Source organism: Lipotes vexillifer, unplaced genomic scaffold (genome assembly GCF_000442215.2).
Source record: "Lipotes vexillifer unplaced genomic scaffold, Lipotes_vexillifer_v1.1 scaffold40, whole genome shotgun sequence".
Classification (NCBI taxonomy): Eukaryota; Metazoa; Chordata; class Mammalia; order Artiodactyla; family Lipotidae; genus Lipotes; species Lipotes vexillifer.
This window is the reverse complement of record NW_006771578.1, coordinates 3,646,200-3,669,098: the sequence shown is the minus strand read 5'-3', so window position 1 is coordinate 3,669,098 and position 22,899 is coordinate 3,646,200. Positions and strand designations below refer to the sequence as shown.

Genomic DNA, 22,899 nt, shown 5'->3' with positions numbered 1-22,899 from the left:
CAAAAAAAAAAAAAAAAAAAAATGCTTTGCCTTTCCCCACCCTGTCTCCTAATGCTGGTGAGGCTATAGCCACATCCATGTTCTTGCTATTTCTGTGTGGGAAGAAACTGAGTAATAATCTCATCCAGGGCTAAGATGACGGTCTAGGGCAGCCTTGCTCAGTGCCTTTACCAGACTGGAAGGAGCAGCCTGTGGCCCTAGAGAGGCCACTCGAGGGTAGAAGCTCCCTCTGGATGTTCAGAACCCCGGCCTCTTCTTCTCTGCTTATCCTTCACAGTGGGGTTGGTAGGGGGTTGGGGGAATATGTGTAAAGGCATGCAGGGCTCCCCAAAATAATAAGAGTCACCGATTTTGCATTTGTTAACACACAGTTTTTGGCTCTATTGATACTATATTACATCGTGATGCATGTACCTGTTCTTTAAAAGTGAGGTATTCTTTCAGTTACATTTCTGTACCCATATTAACATATTCTCCCAAGACCTTAGTATAGGAATGCTTAATGAATTACCCACAGTCCCTTATTTTGCTAAATATTTATTTCTGCACTTACCTTCCATAATTATGTTCTTCTGACTTCCCTCCTTTTGGGGTCAGCCTGGCCTGAGCCCCATAGCTCCTGACCGTCCAGCCTGCCCAGAACTAAGTTCCCCTGGCTCCCTGGAAGCCGGGGACTCTCCAGGCCACTCATCTCTCCACTTTAGCCCCAGGGAAATCCCCACTTACAAAATGATCCCTGCTTCCAACACCCTTTCAACCAACAAGCGTTAAATTGGTTGCTATTATCATAATGAGGTGGGCCAGAGAAAAGGGTTGTAGGAATTGTTTTGTTTTCTGGAATTTTCATGGGCAATTATAAGGGCGAAAAAGAACAGTAGAATGAGATACTACGTTTTATCTGGACTGTCTGTTCTAATCCTATTAAGAATTAAGTTGCACTATTATATCCATTTTATAGATTAAAAAAAAACAAGTCTTGAGATGCTAATTAACTTGTTAAAATTCATACAGCTACTGAGTGGCAGAACTGGAGTTTGAACCCAGGAGTATGTAAGCAGGGGCCCTGCTCTACCCTCTGAGGATAAAGATATCTCTATATCTTTAGGGGGAGAAAGGACGGCCCCCGGGAACAGGAAGGGGAAAGCTTGGAACAATTGACTACCTCTGACCGTTGTCAAAAATTGTAATCAGGGAATTCAGTGGAAGCTTGAACCAGAATCCAAAATCAGCACATAAATGTGCAAAACCCCAGACTGAACCCAAATTAAAAAATTTTTTTTACTGAATAAGCCACAACCTAATGAATCCATTAAACTGAGACATAAACTAAAAAGACTGTTAAATCAAAAAACTGAAACATCAGAATGTTCTCTAAAATAAATCATAACCAAACTGACATATTATTAGGTTCCTAGTTTAAAATAAGAGAGAGGAGGTCTCAAGACTTTATCCCCGCAAAACCTTGGTGTGAGGGCAAAGGAGCAAATGTGCTCTGCCAGGAGTCTAAAGAGACAGGAGAGGTGATGAAGCAGATCACAGGGGAGGCTTTCTTATGAAATAAAAGAATATCGCCATCTAAAATAGGAACGTGACCCCATAAACAGCTAGCACCTGGCCGTGTTTATATAGCCAAATTTGAGTGACCTTCTGACTTAAAAGGACAAGTGCACAGACTGGAAATGTATAGATGATTTAAGTATTTGTTTTAAACATTATTCTAGTTTCCTTTCTATCAAGCTTTTTACTGGAATTGCTAATAAACTGCAAATAGCCAACATGAATAATTTTTATTTAAAATTTTAATGCCTTCTTCCATAGGCTTAGAAGAAATGCTAACAAATGATGCAACTGAAAAAAGAAAATCATTTCAATGATACTTGTAACTAAATGCCCACATATGAGCTAAGGCTCAGATGTAATAACTGCTCTCTGCATTAAAGAAGAGTGATAAGTTAATGAGCCCCTCTGGGGTATTAAACACTGGGGTGGGGACTGGGGGACCCTGGGTGCACAGTGAAATAGAATACTTGTCCCTGCCATTGAGGAATTTCACGTTCCCTAGATTTGGGGCCTGGGGGCCAAGACTTGGTAGTACTTGCTCCGGCTGATATTTACCACTAATAATAATTAATTGGTAATAGTAATACTAATAATAGCTAATGTTTATTAAGCTTGATTTCGTGTCAGACATTAAGCCAAGCGCTTTATAGGTATTATCATTTAATCCTCACGTTAACCTGGTAGATTCTAGTATTGGCTCCATTTTGCGGATGAAGAAGCTGAGGTGCAGAGTTTAAGAAACTGCCCAAGGCCACAGCCAGAATGTGATGAGAGCCTTGACACCAGAGTTCAGGCTCTTAGCCATGGTGCCAGACTGGACCTGGGCTGCCTTGTCCCAGATTATCCTTCGGGAGAGCCCTGTTTCAGGAGTGGACTAATACAGTGCTCTGGGGTCCCTCAGCTCTTTTAGTTCAGTAGCTTTAATCTCCCCCCTCTGCCCCTTCTGTGCCCACTTCTCGTGGTAGCCCCTATGTTACACCCAATAACTGGTGGGTGGTAAGGCATTCGATAAATATTGCCTTCAAATGGAAGTGGATCAAAATGATAATATTTATGAGTGCCAGCTATATCCCTTTGAAGTTTACTTTTCTGGAGAAAATAAAAGTAGAAATTTATGGAAAATTCTGAATTTCCCTGAAGTGTTCACCCCAGGGCCATCTGGTGGTCCATATGGAGTCTTTGTGCATATCGGGGAAATGGCTTCTCCTGGCAGGGGGATGCAGCCCTCACCCAGGGTACGTGCCTGGCCAAGCAGAGCGCGGACTGGCTCTCAGCCCCACCCTTTACCCTCGCAACATACCGCAGGACATGACCTGTCCCCCTGCACATGGCAGCCCTGCTCAAGTCCAGGCTACCGATTGCCAAAGCACTCACACACCGGTAGGTAGGCTGGGGTCGTGAGCATAGGAGCCTTTGATACCAAGAAAGAGCTGGAAAAGCTAAGTGCTTTCTTTCTTGGTGCTCCTGAATCTGCAGTGAAGAGTGTGGTTTGGGGGACATCCTGCCCGGATTTTAATCCCAGCTCTACCACTCATTGGCTAAATAACCTTGGTCGAGTTACAAGGTCTCTCTGAGTCTCAGTTTTCTCATCTGCAAAATAGGGTTGCTGTGAGGTTTTATCGGGATGGTGTATACGGAGTGTGTAGAACAGTACCGGGCACAGGGGTGCGCTCGTCTGGCGTTGGGGGCACGGCACGTGGCTGGCATATTTAGGTGAACGTCTTCCCTCACAGAATGAGTCGACTTGGGGATGTTGGCGCATTTGTGGCGGGATGTCGATGTCACTTTAAAGCAGCCCTCAGGAAGCCTGCCCGGAGGGGCTTCAACACAAGCAGGGGACACAGTGACCTGATTCTTCAAAGTGTAATTAGAAGTCGTGGCCCAGCTCGTGTGCATAACATCCCTGGGTAATTTTCCAGCAGGATGCAACAAGCCTGCCTGCCCAGACCCTGTTCCCGAAACTGATTCAGTGTCAACAGTGTCACCTGGCACATATTCTTCTTGAGGTTCCACAGGTGAGCCTGAGGTGCGGCTCCGCTGAGACCCACCATTATAAGCTCACATTACAATGCCTTTTCCATCGTACTGTTGGTTGCCTGATGGGGGAGGAGGGCTCGTGTATGCCTTTGGAGTGGGTCACAGACCGGTGTACCAGGAAGCACAAGCATCCACAGCTTGGGGACCCAGAAGCAGGCCACAAGCCCAGCTGTGCTTCACTTAGCCCAGAACCTTCTCCAGATCAGCTTCTCATGAGAGGAGGCTGAGTGAGGGAAACATTGGAAGGAACTGAAAGGTGGTTACAGAGAGTGGACACCTCTGGGAGTGCTTGAAGGGAGGACAGATACAGAAACAGGGTCCTTACAAACACCCAACACCAGGGCCTTATGCTATACCCACATGTTGACAACTTTAAATTTTTAGTATTTAAAAAAACAGTTAACTTTTTTAAAGTTTGTTGCTAATTCCGTCCAAGCACTCAGTAGACAAGAGGCCAAATCCCTGGAGCTTAAAGGCAAAAGAACAAAATTCAACTGAGTACATTTTAAAGATCTTACTGGCTTTATATTTAGTGATTCATGAGTCAGGGAGCATGCAGTCTGGCAGATAGAATGGAGCTCCAAAGAGCTATACAAGGTGAGAGATTTTATTGGAAGAAGGGAACAGAACAAGGAAATTATACTAGGCAAAAAGGTGGGTTGATTATTGCAAGGTTCCTTTCCTTATAGGGGATGACGGGGGTTGTCAGGCAGATTACCTAACTAGTACTGATCAGTCTATTCCTGATTTAAGCTGATACCTAGTTTAGGGTTGTTTTGCCGGAAGAGCCAAAACTTTAAGTTTCCGTTTGGTGACATGGGGCTTAGCATAAGCAACTCCATTTTGGGCCTGTTGTTTGGTCTTTAACAGAACAAAGCATATCATTAGAGCTTAAAGGAGTGTTCTTTTCCTGTCTTTGAGCCAAAGCAATAATAGTAAGCAATTTCAGTGTTTCAGAGCTATGTTTCATTGTTTTAACTTGTGTGAGCAGTAAATACTTTGTAGCAGTGGGTGGCCCTGGCTAGTCTTATCCAGCTCAGCTTTAGGCCAGCAGAGTTGGTGTGTGTGTGTGTGTGTGTGTGTGTGTGTGTGTGTGTGTGTGTGTGTGTGTGTGGTGTGTGTGTGTGTGTGTGTGTGTGTGTGTTTCTTTTTTCCTTTTACAATGTCAGAACAGCCTTTTCGATTTTTTTTAATGTTCAACAAAGGTGTTTCTCCCTTTTAGCGTAGGTGACAAATAGTAGGGCAGTTCGCATTGACCTAATGCTGGATCCAGAAAGCTTGGTAATAGTGCCAGGTATGGTGGGCTCTAGAGAGCTTACTGTTTGGGTGGTTTTTGTTTTTGCATTTATTTCATAAAGGTTTATCAGCACTGTTATGTGCCAGGTGTGGTGCTAGGAGCTAGGGGAGACTGTGGTAAACAGGCTCACAGCCCTCACAGAATTTATACTCTTGTGGTAAAGCACACATTTGTCAAATAATACTTAATTACAATAGTAGTAAGTACTGTGAAAGAAGAGTATGCTGAGAGTATAGGACAGATGAACCTGATCGAGGGGGAAGGGATTGTTAGATAGAGATCAGGATAGGCTGCTGCCTAGGCTGCAAAGGCATTCTTGGCTTCAGAAGCAGCATGTGCAAACGCCCTGAGGTGGGAAGATCCTCACACATTTAAGGAACAGAAAGGAGGCTGGTGTGGGTTGGAGTGGCAGGAAGTGAGGTCAAATCACAGAGGACCTTATATGCCTTAGTAAAGATACTGGAATTTGGGCTTAGGGTTTTAATGAGCCTCACTGGCCATGTCACAGCTCCGTGTCGGCCAGGAGACTCTTTTCTCTGTCATGGAGGAGGCTCGCTCCCAAAACTGGCCCCACCCTGGAGATTTTCTTCCTCTAGAGCTGCCGTGATGCTTCATACCCACTGGTCTCATGCTTTATCCTGCCTGACAAGTCCCCAGCATGAGCCTTGTGATCCCTGAGACCGTATCATCCCCAGGCCCATAATGAAAGGATTAAATGTAAGTACTCGTGGTGGGTGAGTACCCAAATGAAATGAAAGTGAAAACTCATCTTCCTGATGCATTCGCTTCAGATTAGTAAATCCTGGCAGTGCATATCCTTGGCTTTTGTCTCTCGAGTGCTTGGACTGAATTGGCAACAAACTTTTAAAAATCAACGGTTTTTTAATACTAAAGATTTTAAGTTGGCAACGTGTGAGTATAGCGTAAAGGCCTTGGTGTTGGGTGTTTAGCAAATTCTGGGCTGTGGGGCAAACACCGTGGCTGACTCCGTGTTCGTCTGGCACCTTGAAAACGCCTTTTTCCCCGTTACTGTACACCCGGCCGGCCATGATGGGCCCCAAGCCCCTGGCCCATCATCTGGCTATGCTCAGGTTGCCCTGGGAACTGCCGCCCGTGGTCAGAGGTCTGCTTGCCTGAACTCTGATCCTCAGCTGCCCTTTTTGGGGACCCCTCTGGCAGATTCTGCTTCATGTCAGGCAGCATTTCCCAGTGAGTTCTCGGCATGGGACCCAGGCAGGCTGCCCCCGATGGCCTTAGCTCTTAAATCTCACCTGGGCCTGTTCCCGGCCGCGGGCTTCTGCAGTGGTGATCCTGTACAACCGGCCTGCAGCTTGAACTTGGGGCAGAGCCATTTTCTGCTGGAGACAGCGAGTCAGCTGTTCTGACTTCCCTCCTGCTATGTGTGTGCGCACGCTCCTGACGCAGCAGAGTGCAGGGGGCTGGGCGCAGTGCTGCCCTCAGAAATTACAACTCTGCTGTAAGCGAGGCACTTCTCCGGGTTCAGTTTCCACATCTATACTGTGGGCATGCGAGTAACAGCTTCCATATGGTGAGCACTGACTCTGTTAATTCATTTAACCCTGTGAGTTCGTAGTAGTATCTCCATTTTCTGCGCCTTCCTCACAGGATTATGAAGGGGATTAAATTAACGTGAAGTGCTTTACAACCTGAAATGTATCAGATGAAAGTAATTTTATTCAAAATTGATTGGGGCAATTCACACAGATGAAAATTGTAATTCGCAGTACTCACAGTGCCTGTCCGTATATAGTGCTGATTCACAAACGTGTATCTGGTTATAGTACAGATCGTTCATTTAGTACATGAATATTTACTGAGGGCCTGCGATGTATCAGGCACTGTTCTAGGTGCTTAATATACGTCAGTACAGAAAATCAAAGATTGCTGCCCTCGTGATGCTTAAGTTCTAGCAGGCAGATGGATAATGAATAATGAGCACATTGTGTAGTGTATGGGGATGTTATGAGTGCTGTGCACGAGAAACAAGCAGAACAGATAAGGGGGGCCAGGAGTGCAGGTCGCTTTTCTCATCAGGGTGAGTCTCTCTGCTTTCAAATATTTCCCGAGTGCCTGCCGTGCCCTGTGGCCTGGAGACACAGCAGTGAATGGGACGAATAAGGTCCTTTCCCTCCTGGAGTTTACTTTCTGGCAGGTACAGTGGACAGTTAACAAGCAGGCAAGTACACGTGATAATTGCAGGTTGAGGTGTGTGACATGAAGGAAATAAACCAGGTGATGCGAGAGCAAGTAAAGCCGGGAGCAAATAGAGAGATGGGGTGGGCCTCTGAGTTGACATTTGAGCTGGGCCTGAAGTATGAGTGAGGCAGCCCCCAGGGCAGGACCGGAACCAGGGCCAGGAGAGACTCGGAAGGTGGAGTCAGCCCAGGGAGGCCTGAGTGTGAGCACAGAGAGCGGTGCAGAGGGACCAGTGAGTCTGGGGAGAGTGGCTGGGACCCGTGGGCAGTGCAGGGGTCTGGATTCTACCCTAACATCTGAGGATGGCCACTGAAGGGCTCTAAGTAGGGCCTGACTTGGATCTCCTTTGTGCTGTTAAAAGGCTGCCCGGCACACTGTGTGCCTAAGCAGTTATCTCCGTAGTCACACGTGAGGAGGACACAGTCAGTTCTCAAGCTGATTCCCGCCCACATTCATCGAACCCTTGCTGTGTGCCAAGCACTGTGTGTGGTGCTTTTCATGGGCATTTCTTGGTTCACTCCTCTCTGCCCAATTTCTGATTTGTCCAGAAAGAGTCCATGCAAACTGTGATTCATTGTCTTGCAGGAGTCCCCCAAAAGCTGGGGTTCAGGGGGACCCTGGGGTGGAGAACAAGGGTGCGATGGCAGGTGGATATAGGTGGTTTAACACCAAATCAGCAGTTGGTCTCTGTCCGTTTTTAGGATAACCCGTCTTGTGACTCGCAGGAGGTTCATTGTTGTTCAGAAGCCAGAATGTACAACAGTTCTTCCCTCCACCCTCCCTGACAGGTAGAGGTCAACTGAGAGGAACAGGGCCATTCAGTCAGCTGGCCCTTTAAGAAAATGGTATTTGGCTTTTGAAACCAACTCTAGATGATAAGCTTACCCCTAAAATGAGAAGTTCCAGGGGATAAGACCCCTGTCCTGGTCATTCTGGTAACTCAGTTCACACAGCATTCAAATTTAAAATGCCTTTTCACATTAGCATCTCTAAACGTCAGTGGAATTTGGTGGAGACAAGAAATGGACGCAGCACTTCAGGGGTTCAGAGATAGACTCTCTAAGCCCGTTTGCCAGCTTTCTTAAGCAAGCAGGTGTCCAGGCAAGCTTGACGGTGAGATGACCCCAAGGGCTACCCTAAACACTGCTGTGTTTCAAAAAGAAAAAAAGAAACAAAGCACCTTTTCCCCCTTTCATCTTTCCAAACTAGCAACTGGAAATATTTAACTGGGCACATTGCATCACCCGCGAATCTGATAATACTCGTTCTCACAGTCTGTATGCACACAACTGCAAGTCTGGAGACCAAACATTTACCTATTCAAAATAATGTATTCAGTAAAGGTGTTTCAAGCCAATCCCCCTCTCTGTTGGATGGACTCTAGCAGCTTCCTGATGTTAGTCTTTCCAACCACCTGAATTTCAGATGAAAAACAAACCTCCTTTGTTATACTACACCTTCTTGAATCTGATAGCTTAAATGCATGAAAGTCTGATAAATGCAGCTCTTCTCTGCTCCTTTTGGGCTGCATTTAGAAGGCAAATCAAGAGGATTTTCCTTTTCTTAGACGTAGCTGAACTCTATAAAGGGCTTCTGTTTTGTAATCTGTTTTCGAGATCTGATGCGTGTGTTTCTAACACCCCATCACGTGAGGAGGTCTGACGTAGCCACCCAACATGACTATGAGAAAATGCACTGCAAAGATGTGTGTGGGATGGTGGAGCCAGATCCCTGAAGCAGTGTCCTTTGTCAGAACACTTTCTGCAGAGAATAGCAGATCCATGCAGTAGATTCCACTTCAGTATGGGGCCTGCGCTGGCCCAAAATGGACTGTGAGTTTGACTTTTGCAGGATTCCAGGTCAGTATCCTAATATAGCGTGTTCCTTTTTAGTTGGGTTTTATTTCTAAGTGTCTTTTTGTAGAAGACTTGTAGTAGAAAGAGGAGAAAGTTGCTCTGTTGATTTAGTTTCGTTATTGTGTACGTTAGGAATTGAGCGGCCAAGGTGCTGCAAGAGGGCTCTTGGCTTTTTCTCTGATCAGAAGATACAGAAAAGTGGGAATCAGTCTGGCCCTGGAGAGTGGCCTTGAATAAGTGACTTTGAATTCTCACTGAGAATGCAGACTGGACAGGGGTTACTTCGCTTTCCATCTGTCATGTCTTAAAGATTTGCTAATAAAAGTACACACCAGATTTCATTAACAAGGTCTACAAAGTTCTACATAATAGTTACACTGGTTAAACAACGTGAGGTTTATCAAATTTTTTTTTTTTGGTTGACATTGTGAGAGTTAAAATTTTTATGGAAACTATCATTTTTAAGTTTTTTGACTCCTCTGTATTTCAGTAAAATTGCCTTGTCAGATTTGGGGAGAGAAGATTTAAATTAAGTTGGAAATACTGGAATTTGTTGGTTGGATCATTGCCAGGAATTGTTTCCTTTGATTTCAAGTTCAAAACCAGGAAGAGTATCCAGGATATAATGGGGAGGGGCTCATTTAGTAGATGAATGGGTAGAATTGTAAGGGCAAAACGGAATGCTGTGACCAAGCTAACCTTTGAGATTTGGAAGGCAAGGATTCAAGCAATGATAGATTGTGCAAACAGAATATAGGCGGCAGCCCTGCAAATCAAGGAACAATTTTCACCTGAGTGTGTAGTGGGGGAAGGCCCACACTAGGCAAATTGGTCCACCTGTTTTTCAGCCCTGTTCAAATTCAAGTGGTAGATAGCAATCGCTTCACGCTTGGAAAATTAAAGACAGCTGTAGAGGGTGTGTATATGTGCGACTGTAGGTGTGTCTGTTTCTCTATCCCTTGGGTTTTCCTTCTGTCTCCTGGGCGTTTCTGCTTTGTATTTCAACACACTTTCATTTATTTTGTCTTTAGTTCCTTTAGGCTTATATATGATTCATTTTATTGAGTAAAATAATTTCTAAATAGTTTCTTTAAAAATGATTTTGAGCATTGTCTTATAGGTTAGAGAAGTGGTTCTCAAACTTTTTATTCCCAGGACCCCCTTACACTCTTATAAATCTTTAAGGACCCAAAGAGCTTTTGTTTATCTGAATTATATCTACCAATATTTATCATATTCAAAAATTTAAATGAGAAATTTAAAGCTATTAACTTATGAAAATTAACTATGATAAACCCAGTTACATGATAAAATGATGTATTTTAAAATATGTATTTTAAAATGTATTTTAAAAATAACTATTTTCTAAAGCAAAAAAACATAGTGAGAGACTTCCCTGACGGTCCAGTGGTTAAGACTTCACCTTCCAATGCAGGGGGTGTGGGTTTGATCCCTGGTCAGGGAACTAAGATCCCACATGCCTCTTGGCCAAAAAACCAAAACATAAAAAACAGAAGCGATATTGAAACAAATTCAATGAAGACTTCAAAAATGGTCCACATGAAAAATATCTTATATATATATATATATATATCTGTATATAGTGAGAAGAATGGTATTGTCTTATGTTTTTGCAAATACAGTTGACCCTTGAACAACACGGGGGTTAGGGGCACAGACCTTCCATGTGGTCGAAAATTCGCACAGTCTCCCCTCCGCCATATCCACAGTTCTGCATCAGTGGATTCAGCCAATCGCGGATCGTGTAGTACTATAGTACGTACTTAGTGAAAAACCTTAGCGTATAAGTGGATCTGAGTGGTTCAAACCTGTATTGTTCAAGGGTACGCTGTATCTTTAATATCTGACTTCAGAGAAAGACGGTTGGATTTTCAAATCTGCTTCTGGATTCAGCTGCGATGTGTTGTTTTAGTTGAGTTATACGAAGAAAATCCAGCCTCACACAACTAGGTAATTGGAAAAGGGAGAAGTTTTTTAATCATCTTTTCAGTTAATTGTGGATATTCTTTGGTACTATACCAGAACTTACCAGTGGGAATTTCTTAAAGGTTAATTGCAACATGGAATCCATATCAATGAACTTTCTGTACTTTGTTACATTTAAATCCACTGCTCGCTCTTACACCTTTTAGCCCCTGCATGATTTTTTTTTGGTAATATGCATTGGTCATTTGGAAAATGTTGGTTCACTGAGCCATGCACAGTATCCAGAAACCACTTTCATTACATCACCACCACCATCATCAGAAAAATCATTATGTACTGAGGAGTGTTGAGCTGATTGTGGTAGATGCAGGTTTTCCAAAATTCTGTTTTTGCTTCAGAGTCTTTTGTTACTGGCAACAAAATGGCTACTTCCTTGAAATGACAGACTCACTTAGTTCATTTTCAAGGAAGTGTTTGCCCAAATACCCGTATTTGAATAGCCATGGTTTGTCTTATCATTTTTCTCAAGTAAAAATAGTGTTCCATGAAAAAAAAAAATTGGCTAGTTCAACTCAGAACTCAAAGAAACACCCAAGTGCTTTTTCTCAAGGCGGCATGCACCAGAAGTGTTTTATGTGTACCTCCCATTTTATCACACAACAGTAAGAAGACGTATAGTCAAGGGTCAAGATTTAATAAAATGAATAATTTTTACACCTTAATCCAAGTGTTACTGGCTTGATGTTTGTTAAGTTGCCGGAAGTCTTCCCCATCTTTGCTTTTGCACCATTAATGCACATGTCAGCATGATAAAAAAGATGAATGACATCTTAGTGTTGTCATGAAAATAGTTGTTTTTTTAATGTCTTTATTGGAGTATAATTGCTCTACAGTGGTGTGTTAGTTTCTGCTTTATAACAGAGCGAATCAGCTATACATATACATATATCCCCGTATCTCCTCCCTCTTGCATCTCCCTCCCTCCCACCCTCCCTATCCCACCCCTCTAGGTGGTCACAAAACACCAAGCTGATCTCCCTGTGCTATGCGGCTGCTTCCCACTAGCTATCTGTTTTACAATTGGTAGTGTATATATGTCCATGCCACTCCCTCACTTTGTCCCAGCTTACCCTTCCCCCTCCCCGTGTCCACAAGTCCATTCTGTACATCTGCATCTTTATTCCTGTCCTGCCCCTATGAAAACAGTTTTGACCTCAAGAGCTTGCCGATAGGGTCTTGGGAGACCCAGAGGTCCGTGAAACATACTTTGACAACCGCCAGGTTAGAAGGAAGCTAGGGGGGGGGAAAAGAACAGGAATTTATTTTTATTTTCCTGGTAATTTTGCTTTCTCTAGAGTAGCATTTGGGTTCACCTAGGTCTAATTTTTAAAGCAGAAAGCTTTCTAAGCACAGTATGTTATTTAAGGCATTTGCTGCCCCGGGGTCTGAGGAGCCAGTGCGTTTCTGCTCACTGTCGACATCAACAGTGTGTTGTACCCACCCTGCGGGCGCAGAGGGTACCAAGATGAGCTCGGTTGTCCCTGCGCTCAAGGAGCAAACAGGGAAAGATAGAGATGTGGACAGACGCACAACATTACATGCGACTATAAAGGTAGGAACCCCAAACTAGAAATCCGTGAGGAAGGAGGCTGACCAGAGGAGGTGTCATCTGAGATGAGTGAATGATAGGAATTGCCCGGCAGTGGAGCTAGGGGCAAGGATGGAAAAAGGACCTCAAGAGGAAATACAGTTTTTCTTCTAAAGCTTCATACAGACAGAGCGTAGAAATCCTCCCGAGTCACGAGGAAAGGACCCGTATAGGGAGTCCCTGTGCTGCCTGTGCTGTGGGTGTACTGAGGAGGCTGGTGGGGGGAGGGGGCCTTCTGCCTTGTACCTTAATCCACTTCTCTACCGTTTGCATATTTTACCATCAGCATAGATTTATTTTACTTTTCTAAAACGTTAATTCTACAAGTAAGTCAAGAAAAGTCATTTTAATCATCAAAAGCATCTTATTTAAGTGCCCACCTTTGCATGAGATGAATGTGTATTGTATAAGGCTGGAATATGGCAGGAGACAAAAGCAGCAGCAGATTCTAAATATGCTACTTAAGTAGAATTTCCCAGTGGCATTTATATGAAGTATAATTATAAAGTATGTTTATCATATATTTATAAAATTCTTAAAAGCATTTACATATTTATAAAGTATACTTTATGTAAATGTACATATATATAATTATAACTTTAGAATTTTATATTTAATTTATATAGAGATATATATTTTGTTTACATATATATGTATATGAAAACAGGATGATCATTCATCCTCATTTCCCAGGGTACAGTCCCAATGTATACCTGTTGCCCTGGCATGGTTATTAGTTGCACCCCCTTTCTCTCGCAAGTATCCTGTTTTTTATTTTTTCTTTTTTTAAATTTATTTTATTTTTGGCTGCATTGGGTCTTCGTTGCTGCACGCAGGCTTTCTCTAGTTGCGGCGAGCGGGGGCTACTCTTCGTTGCGGTGCACAGGCTTCTCATTGCGGTGGCTTCTCTTGTGGACCACGGGCTCTAGGAGCGCAGGCTTCAGTAGTTGTGGCACGCGGGCTCAGTAGTTGTGGCGCACAGGCTTAGTTGCTCCTCAACATGTGGGATCTTCCCGGGCCAGGGCTCGAACCTGTGTCCCCTGCGTTGGCAGGCGGATTCTTAACCACTGTGCCACCAGGGAAGTCCAAGTATCCTGTTTTTTAGATGCTGAATTAAAAGTTCATCCTGTTTGATGTGCTTATAAAATATATTTACATACAGCATGTGTTCATATAGTTACATAGTCATAGATTTATTGGTATGTGCACGTGGATATATATGTATGTGTATTTATGTGTTTAGAAGGTGTATGTTAAAAGCTATTACAGCTAAAATACCAACTCAGGAAAATAGTAACATAAGTCAGATGACCACAGTTACCTAATTACAAATTAGTTTATTTTTTTTAAATATTGGCTTACCAAAATTTTTGCATCTACATCATTTTTGTTAGCCTTTTTCATGCTTATTTATTCCATCTCAGCAGTACTACTGAAAATAATAAATATACTGCACGAAACTTGCTTTTTTGAACACGTTTTAGAAAATTACGTGTAAATTGAATCTCATCTGCCTTCCAACTTCTGTTTCTTTTTCTGAAGTCTGTTGTGGGCTTTCCGTTGGCAGGAACTCCTAAGACTTCTGTTTTCATTTACTCTCAATGAAGAAATAAAACGGGAGAAGATCACTTTAATTTTTCTTAAGTCAAAGGATACTATCTTTGGTGAGAATGACTGCCTCCCCCCCATGAGCTCATTTATGTCTTAATTCTAATTTTAGGGATATCGTTAAGTATGTCTGTTCAGAACTGTGGTTGCAAAGTGATTCTGATTAATGTTCTTATCAGTTGCACAAACCAGACTGCCTAAAGGGGCCAGGCTGGGCTTTTTACCGCGAGAAGCCGCTTGGCGGTAAGTACTTGGACAGGGTAGCGCGTGCGTGCAGGTGACAGTGACACAGGGACACAGCCACGCGGTTGCCAGGCAGCCAACAACCCCTTCGCTGTCCTGTCTTCCTATGTTTCAAGAAAAGATATGTTGATTTTTATGTTAAATCTTACTGCTTTTCAACATGAGCTCAGTTTTTCAAAAACATGGTTCCAAAAACCATGGGGGTCAAACACAGCGTGTGGGGACCAGCTGTGCTTGTGGCCTACGGTGGGTCCCCTCTGGCCTACAGACTTCTTATTTCTTTGTTGCATGTTGGACAGGCAGAATATGGCTTGAAATTGCGTCTTCAACAGCTTTCACCGCTTTTTCACTTCGCATTTGCGGATTTGGATTCTTTGTCCTAAACTGTTACACTGGGAATTCCCTGGAGGTCCAGTGGTTAGGACTCTGCGCCCTCACTGCTGAGGGCCCAGGTTCAATACCTGGTCGGGGAACTAAGATCCCGCAAGCCGCATGGTGTGGCAAAAAACAAAAAGCACACAACAGCAACAACAAAATAAAAATAAATAAAGTGTTACACTAACTCCTAGATTACAAGCTTCTTGAGGGCGTAAAACTCTCGACTGTGCCTTTTTCTGACAGAAGTTCCTTTTCCTCAGCTTTGTCTATATCTGCAAGGTTTTGCTGGGCTCACACCCGTTCCCAAGCCCCTCTCCCCCGACTCCTGAAACCTTCTCCCAGCGCTCTTGATCCTTCACCTTCCCTGGGAATCTTTGTTTTACGGCTTGTCATGAGCACATCGTATTTTCCCTGCTATACCACAAACCTTTGGGGGCAGTAGTTTTGTTCCTCTAGCGGCCCTGGCTTTTAGTGTCAGCCCCCAGGCCTGCTTCTGGCTGGTTGATAAAAAACCACCTGAAGAGCCTCTGAGACAATGTGGGAAGGAGGCTTGTCAGTGTTTACTCGGTGTGCCTTTCCAATTTGTTATCATATGAATGTATTACTTATTCATGAAATGAGGTACAAAAGTACATATGGATTCCAGGGTCTCACCCCAGCTGTTCCAAACCAGAATCTCTGCAGGGGCGGAGTAGGGGGAATCTGTAAACCTGTACTATTTTAAAGCTTCCCAGCTGATTTTGATGCCTAGCCAGGTTTGGGAACTACTGTCCCAAAGCATGAAGTAGGTATTCAGTAAACATCTGTTCAACGGAGAAATGAACTCTTATCTTCCTGTAGCACTTAGCCTGATGCCTTGTCCTTAGCAGTTGCTCAGTAAATATTGGTCGAGAGAATTAAAGTAAATTTTGAGTTCAGATACTAACTCCCCCGGCCTCACTTTCATAGGTGTGGGTGGAGCCATCACTCCTTCCCAGGTTCCCACTCTGTCTGGGGTGGATGGATTAATTCTTATGTGGACCACTAGGATGGCCTCGCTAGCTGGTTTGCAACCAGCTGGCCTCCCTCTGATCCTTTCCACACACTGCAGCCTAAGTGATCCTGAGTGATTTTTTTTTTTAACTCAAATCTGATGATAACTTTTAATGATAACTAGTACTGGCAATATAAAACTTGCTGTGGGGAGTCCTCTAGAGCCCATTATGGTCTGGTCTGACCCTTCCAAACAGGAGAAGGTACGAGTCAGGAGAGAAAGTAGATCCTACAGGGGCCCAGAACAGAGAGACCTCAAGGAAGGCCAAACAAGCACCAGCCAAGTATGTTATTGATCTGTAAGCCAGTGAAGGATAGACTCCTGCTATCCATTCAGGGGTTAACCTTTCTCCCTTCAGGGCACAGAGGAAGCCATAAAGATCCCCTTTTTTTTAAAGTTTATATTCTTTATTTTTTTGGCTGCATTGGGTCTTAGTTGTGGTATGCGAGATCTTCATTGCGGCACTCGGGCTTCTCTCTAGTTGCGGAGCACGGGCTTCTCTCAAGTTGTGGCATGCGGGTTTTCTCTTCTCTAGTTATGGCACGCAGGCTTCAGGGTGGGTGGGCTCTGTAGTTGTGGCGCGTGGACCCCAGAGCGCGGGGGCTCTGTACTCTTAATTGAGACGTGTGAGCTCAGTAGTAGTGGCGCTCGGGCTTAGTTGCCCCGTGGCATGTGGGATCTTAGTTCCCCGACCAGGGATCGAACCCAAGTCCCCTAAATTGGGAGTTGGACTCTTTGCCCCTGGACCACCGGGGAAGTCCCAAAGATCCCTTTTCATTGAATTTTATTTAAAGATTTAATCCCCCACATCCCTAGAAAAGATTCATGGAAGGTTCCACTTAAAGGCAGGGAAAACAAGAGTAAAAGAGCTATCACTAAATCAAGAAAGTGAGACAGTAGTCGCACCAGAAACCCAGGCTCACAGTGGCTACAACAGTCTATGGTAAACATTAGTTCTAAGCATCCTCGTCTCGAGAATTAAGAGAGAATAAACGTGGTGAGTACATTGTTCTTATTATCTGAATAATGAAGAATTTGTTAGTAGAAATGCTCTTTTTCCAATGGCTGAATGAGATAAAAAGAAGTTATCGAATGGATTCTTGTATAAAGGACTGTCTAAATAACATAATGGGCAGAGCTTATAATCCTTACAGAAAGGTCAAAAGAGATCCTTTATGTGGCCATCTGGTCTTTTCCAACTGAATAAATGCCGTGGGCTAAACATTATACTCCAGTGCTAGGGATGCATTGCCACTGGGAGTTAAAGAAACAGCAGCAAGATATATGACTTTCTGGACATCATGTGATTAGAGATAGACTTGATGAATAGCTGGGTAGTATATCCTTTAGACCAAAGGGGGTATTTTGGGGGGGTGGGGTACAGATTAAGTGCAGGAGTGATCCATTAGTGTGTAATGGAATTAGTTTGGTGAGTTGCTGTTAGCATTTTTTAAGTGAAAGAGAACAGGACAGAACAGACTGCATCACACATAGGAAGGGTAAGTTTTAGTTTCATTTCTGTCTTAAGTCACTGTGTACCATGTATTTTTTACTGCGGGTAACTATGAAAGCCACTGCTTTGGATTGTCCCTCACTAGAATATTAGTGGGTAGGCTCTGGCCATTCTAGGCTCCTTATAGAACATAGAGGATAACAAGACCCGAGCTCTGGGAACAACGGAGGTAGCATCCTCAGACCAGAACAAGAGCCATAGTGCCTTTAAATTGTGCTAATTTAGGAACCTGTGACTAGACACTGTATTGTAAACTCAGAAATACACTTTCCTTGTTTTGTTTTGTCTCCCTTTTGATTGAACACCCCGGTCTACTTTGGCTGTGATAAAAGCGAAATCAGAAGGAACGGGATGGGTCCCCACAAGGAAGGGCCAGTGGGCAGGGTGCCCCTAGTGGTCAGACTTGGTCATGCAGACTGAGACTTTACACTGAGAAACCCTTTGGAGCCACAAATCAGGAATGGCTCCTCCGGTTCTTGCTTCTTTCCCGAGCAGCCAGTGCCTTTACTCACAGGTACTGCTTACTTAGAGGAAACTTTTAAAAAATCATTTTCCTGCTTCATGAATTACGTTTGGATCAGATCATCAGGGCGCTCTTCTGAAATAGATAAGGAGCCTTGTGGTAGGACCATGGCATTGCCCGACTCTAAGAGTTCAGTGCAGCAGCCCTGCGTGATGATGAGACCTTTAACATTTGGCGGGGGAACCTTTCTCCAAGCTACAACTTTGCAGAAAGAAGGAGAAAAAGTTCTGGGAGGATTTCCAACTATAACAACTATTAGCAGTGGTATGAGGAACAGGCTGGGGCAAGATAAAGATTAAATTTCTAAGGTTGACTCCAAGTCTTGGGAGCAGCAACAGAATGAGATTTAAAACAAAACAAAACAAAACAATTATTTTCATACAAAAAACGTTTTTCAAAGAAATTGAAAACAGCCTACAAATAAAGGAGCTCCTCGTGGAAGGGTCTCTGACCATTTCTCTCCTCTTGTTTCAGATGACAGTCATGTCCCTTTCCAGGGACCTCAAGGACGACTTTCACAGCGACACAGTGCTCTCAATCTTGAATGAGCAGCGCATTCGGGGCATTTTATGTGATGTCACTATCATTGTGGAGGACACCAAATTTAAAGCTCACAGCAACGTCCTGGCTGCTTCAAGCCTTTATTTCAAAAATATCTTTTGGAGTCATACTATCTGTATTTCCAGCCACGTCCTGGAGCTGGATGATCTCAAAGCCGAAGTGTTTACAGAAATCCTTAATTATATCTACAGCTCCACGGTTGTCGTCAAGAGACAAGAAACAGTCACTGATCTTGCAGCTGCAGGAAAAAAGCTGGGAATATCCTTCTTGGAAGATCTTACCGATCGCAACTTTTCAAATTCCCCAGGTCCTTATGTATTCTGCATTACCGAAAAGGGAGTGGTCAAAGAAGAAAAAAATGAAAAAAGGCATGAAGAACCAGCCATCACTAACGGGCCAAGGATCACAAATGCATTTTCCATCATCGAAACGGAAAATAGTAATAACATGTTTTCTCCACTGGACTTGAGGGCAAGTTTCAAAAAGGTCTCCGACTCCATGAGAACCACCAGCCTTTGCCTGGAGAGGACTGACGTCTGCCACGAGGTGGAGCCCGTGCACACCCTCGCCGAGCACTCCTACGCCGTGTCTTCCGTGGCTGAGGCTTACAGAAGTCTGCCTGCACGGGAACGGGAGAGCAGTTCACCTGGGAAAACAGGTAAAGAAAACTGCGAAGCTGTTGCAGCAAAACCGAAAACATGCCGAAAGCCAAAGACACTCTCCGTACCCCAGGATTCCGATTCACCTCCAGAAAATATACCCCCCCCTCCAGCAACCAACTTGGAAATGAATCAAGAAGAAAGTCCACAGCCAGCTGCAATTCTTTCCCTTTCAAAATCTCCCAACCATAACGAAGGAGAGGTCCATTTTCCCAGGGCAGAGGAAAATAAATCCTCTGATGTCCCCACACTGCCGGCCACAGAGGTGCCGCCTCTCATTTACAATTGTAGCTGTTGTTCCAAATCTTTCGACAGTAGCACTTTGCTCAGCGCCCACATGCAGCTTCACAAGCCAACCCAGGAGCCCTTGGTGTGCAAGCACTGCAACAAACAGTTCAGCACCCTCAACAGACTGGATCGGCACGAGCAGATCTGTATGAGGTCAAGCCACATGCCCGTTCCTGGAGGGAATCAGCGCTTCTTAGAAAACTATCCCACCATTGGGCAGAATGGAGGTGCATTCACAGGTCCAGAACCTTTATTATCTGAGAATAGGATTGGTGAATTTTCCAGTCCCGGAAGTACCTTGCCAGAAACAGAACACATGGTTAAATTTGTTAACGGGCAAATGCTCTACAGCTGCGTAGTATGCAAGCGTAGTTATGTGACTTTATCCAGCCTCCGAAGACACGCCAATGTTCACTCGTGGAGAAGAACGTATCCTTGCCATTACTGCAACAAAGTATTTGCATTGGCTGAGTATAGGACAAGACATGAGATTTGGCACACAGGAGAAAGGCGGTATCAGTGCATTTTCTGCCTGGAAACGTTCATGACCTACTATATACTCAAAAACCACCAGAAGTCTTTCCATGCCATCGACCATAGACTTTCCATCAGTAAAAAAACAGCAAACGGGGGCTTGAAGCCTAGTGTCTATCCATATAAGCTTTATAGACTCCTGCCCATGAAATGCAAGAGGGCTCCTTACAAGAGCTACCGACATTCTTCCTATGAAAATACTCGAGAAAACAGTCAGATGAACGAGTCTGCACCTGGTCCCTATGTTATTCAGAATCCACACGGCTCAGAATTGCCTACTCTGAATTTCCAAAACAGTGTAAACACCTTGACCAACAGTCCAGCCATCCCACTGGAGACACCAGCACGTCAGGATGTACCCACTTCCACCAGTGCACAAAACGCAGAGGGTACCAGATGGGGAGAGAGGGGAGAGTTGAAAGTTGATCTGGACAGTAACTTTTATTCAACAGAGGTGTCAGTTTCTTCTGCCGAAAATGCCGTCAGTTCGGGCCTCCGGTCAGGGGACGCGCCTGTTTTGTCTGTGAGTAACGGCAGTGAGAACTCCACCTCTGTGATCAGCTACAGTGGCTCAGCCCCCTCGGTCATCGTGCACAGCAGCCAGTTTTCATCGGTGATAATGCACAGCAATGCCGTTGCTGCCTCAAGCAGCCACAACCCCACAGCCCCTTCAGACCTGGCTGGCAGTCAGAGCCCGAAAGACGATGGCAAACCCGAGCCAGACAAAGTGGGGAGGGTTGTCAGCAGACCCAAGAGCATGAAGGAGAAAAAGAAAACCATCCTGTGTAACAGGGGAGAAGTACCAGAGGAGTCCAGATACGTTGCTGATCCTGGAGGGTCATTGAGCAAAACCACAAATATCATTAAAGAAACTAGTAAAATTGAAACTTACATCGCAAAGCCTGCTCTCCCGGGAACCTCCACAAACAGCAACGTGGCGCCCCTTTGCCAGATAACGGTGAAAATCGGGAACGAAGCCATTGTGAAAAGGCACATCCTAGGATCTAAATTGTTCTATAAAAGAGGGAGGAGGCCCAAGTACCAAATGCAGGAGGAGACTCCGCCACGAGAGAGTGAACAGGAAACCAACAGAGACAGCCCGATCGGGCTCTGCCAGTCCGAGTGCGTGGAGATGAGTGAGATGTTTGACGATGCCAGTGACCAGGATTCCACGGATAAACCGTGGCGCCCTTACTACAACTACAAACCCAAAAAGAAATCCAGACAGTTGAGAAAAATGAGGAAAGCCAACTGGAGGAAGGAGCATGAAAACAGGAGCCCGAGCAGCAAATGTAAATACCCGGCCGAACTGGACTGCGCAGTGGGGAAGGCTCCCCAGGAGAAGGCCTTCGAGGAAGAAGAAAATAAAGAGATGCCCAAGTTGCAGTGTGAACTCTGTGACGGAGACAAGGCCTCGGGGGCCGGGAATCAAGGGAGGCCCCACCGGCATCTCACGGCCAGGCCTTATGCGTGTGAGCTCTGCTCCAAGCAGTTCCAGAGCCCCTCCACCCTGAAGATGCACATGAGGTGTCACACGGGAGAGAAGCCGTACCAGTGCAAGACCTGCGGACGGTGCTTCTCGGTGCAAGGCAACCTACAGAAACACGAGCGCATCCACCTGGGCGTGAAGGAGTTCGTCTGTCAGTATTGCAACAAGGCCTTCACGTTGAATGAGACCCTCAAAATCCACGAAAGAATCCACACTGGCGAAAAGCGATACCACTGTCAGTTCTGCTTTCAGAGTTTTTTGTATCTCTCCACGAAAAGGAATCACGAGCAGAGGCATATCCGAGAGCATAATGGGAAGGGCTATGCCTGCTTCCAGTGCCCCAAAATTTGCAAAACAGCTGCTGCCCTTGGAATGCACCAGAAGAAACACTTATTCAAAAGCCCAAGTCAGCGGGAGAAAACAGAAGGTGACACGGGCCACGAGAACTCAAATCCCCTGGAGAATCCACGTTTCATTGATTCGGAAGACAGTGACCAAAAGGATAATGGACAAACCGTTGTTGATAATGTCCTTTGAATGGTGATACTTAGAAAAATCTTCGAAACTATAAGTTGGTGGGTTTGGGTTTTTCGTTTTTCTTTTGTTTCTTTTTTTTTAAGTTAGCCGTTTTCTTTTGTTTCTGTTTAATTTTGTTCACATAACAGTCATGAAGGAGTGAAATGTAACAAAGAAAATCTCATTTGTGAAAATTCCAGGAAAAGGATCCTAATCTCTACTTTGGGTTTTAGCATTAACTTCATGCAAAGTACACAAAAACAAAGTAGCTGAATCTTCCAATATCCCAAGTGACCTGTGAAAGTTTATGAAGTTCTCAGCTATGATATTTCTGCCAGTCGGGGGAAAGAAAAGAGTTTAATTTTAGCGTAATTTAAAACTTTCTAATAAGTGCTAATAGGAACTGGCTGCTGAACTGTCTTTAGTCACTGGAGAAAATAAGGGTCAGATGTCATGAAAATGTCATCTTCATAAATAAGTTCAAAGGTAAATGAGCTATGACAGTCATTATTCCCGACCAGCTTCTATTAAAATTGTTTAAATTAATGGATACATACGAAATAATATAGTTGAAAATATGTGTGAAATGAGTAACCCGAGTAGGACATTCATACATTATCTAGAAGTACTTTTCTGCAACACAAACCTTGTAAAATACGTATATAAATCACTCTAACTTTTAACTGTCCATGTCCCCTGTAGTGAATTATAATGATGAGCAATAGATCTGCAAATAATGAGGACTGATGTAAAAATCAGTAGAAAGCATTTTGAATATTACTTAAGAGCATGTGTATGCTTTTAGATGGAATGCTGTTCTCTTGAAGTTATGGCTGAGCTGTTATTAGAACTGGTCTACTCAAGTCACAGAAAACATAGGTCATGCCTTATCCATGGGGGAGAGCCTTCCCAGAAGTTACCTGTGGTTACCTGTGCTGTGCTGTATATTACTTTTTAGTGGCCTCACTTCAGAAAATGAAGAAAGGTCAGAT

At 44.2% G+C, this 22,899-nt stretch overlaps 1 protein-coding gene across 1 annotated transcript; it reads left to right on the top strand.

Moving 5' to 3' along the window:
* Window positions 1–3,363: 3,363 nt before the first annotated feature.
* Window positions 3,364–21,947, top strand: ZBTB38 (zinc finger and BTB domain containing 38). Its single transcript, XM_007446966.1, has 2 exons — window positions 3,364–3,403; window positions 18,335–21,947. Exon 2 carries the CDS (start codon window positions 18,335–18,337, stop codon window positions 21,926–21,928), a length of 3,594 nt encoding a protein of 1,197 aa, XP_007447028.1. The 5' UTR covers window positions 3,364–3,403; the 3' UTR covers window positions 21,929–21,947.
* Window positions 21,948–22,899: the final 952 nt, after the last annotated feature.

Coding starts and splice junctions, on each gene's coding strand:
- ZBTB38 (XM_007446966.1), top strand. CDS start 18,335: ATGACAGTCATGTCCCTTTCCAGGGACCTCAAGGACGACTTTCACAGC.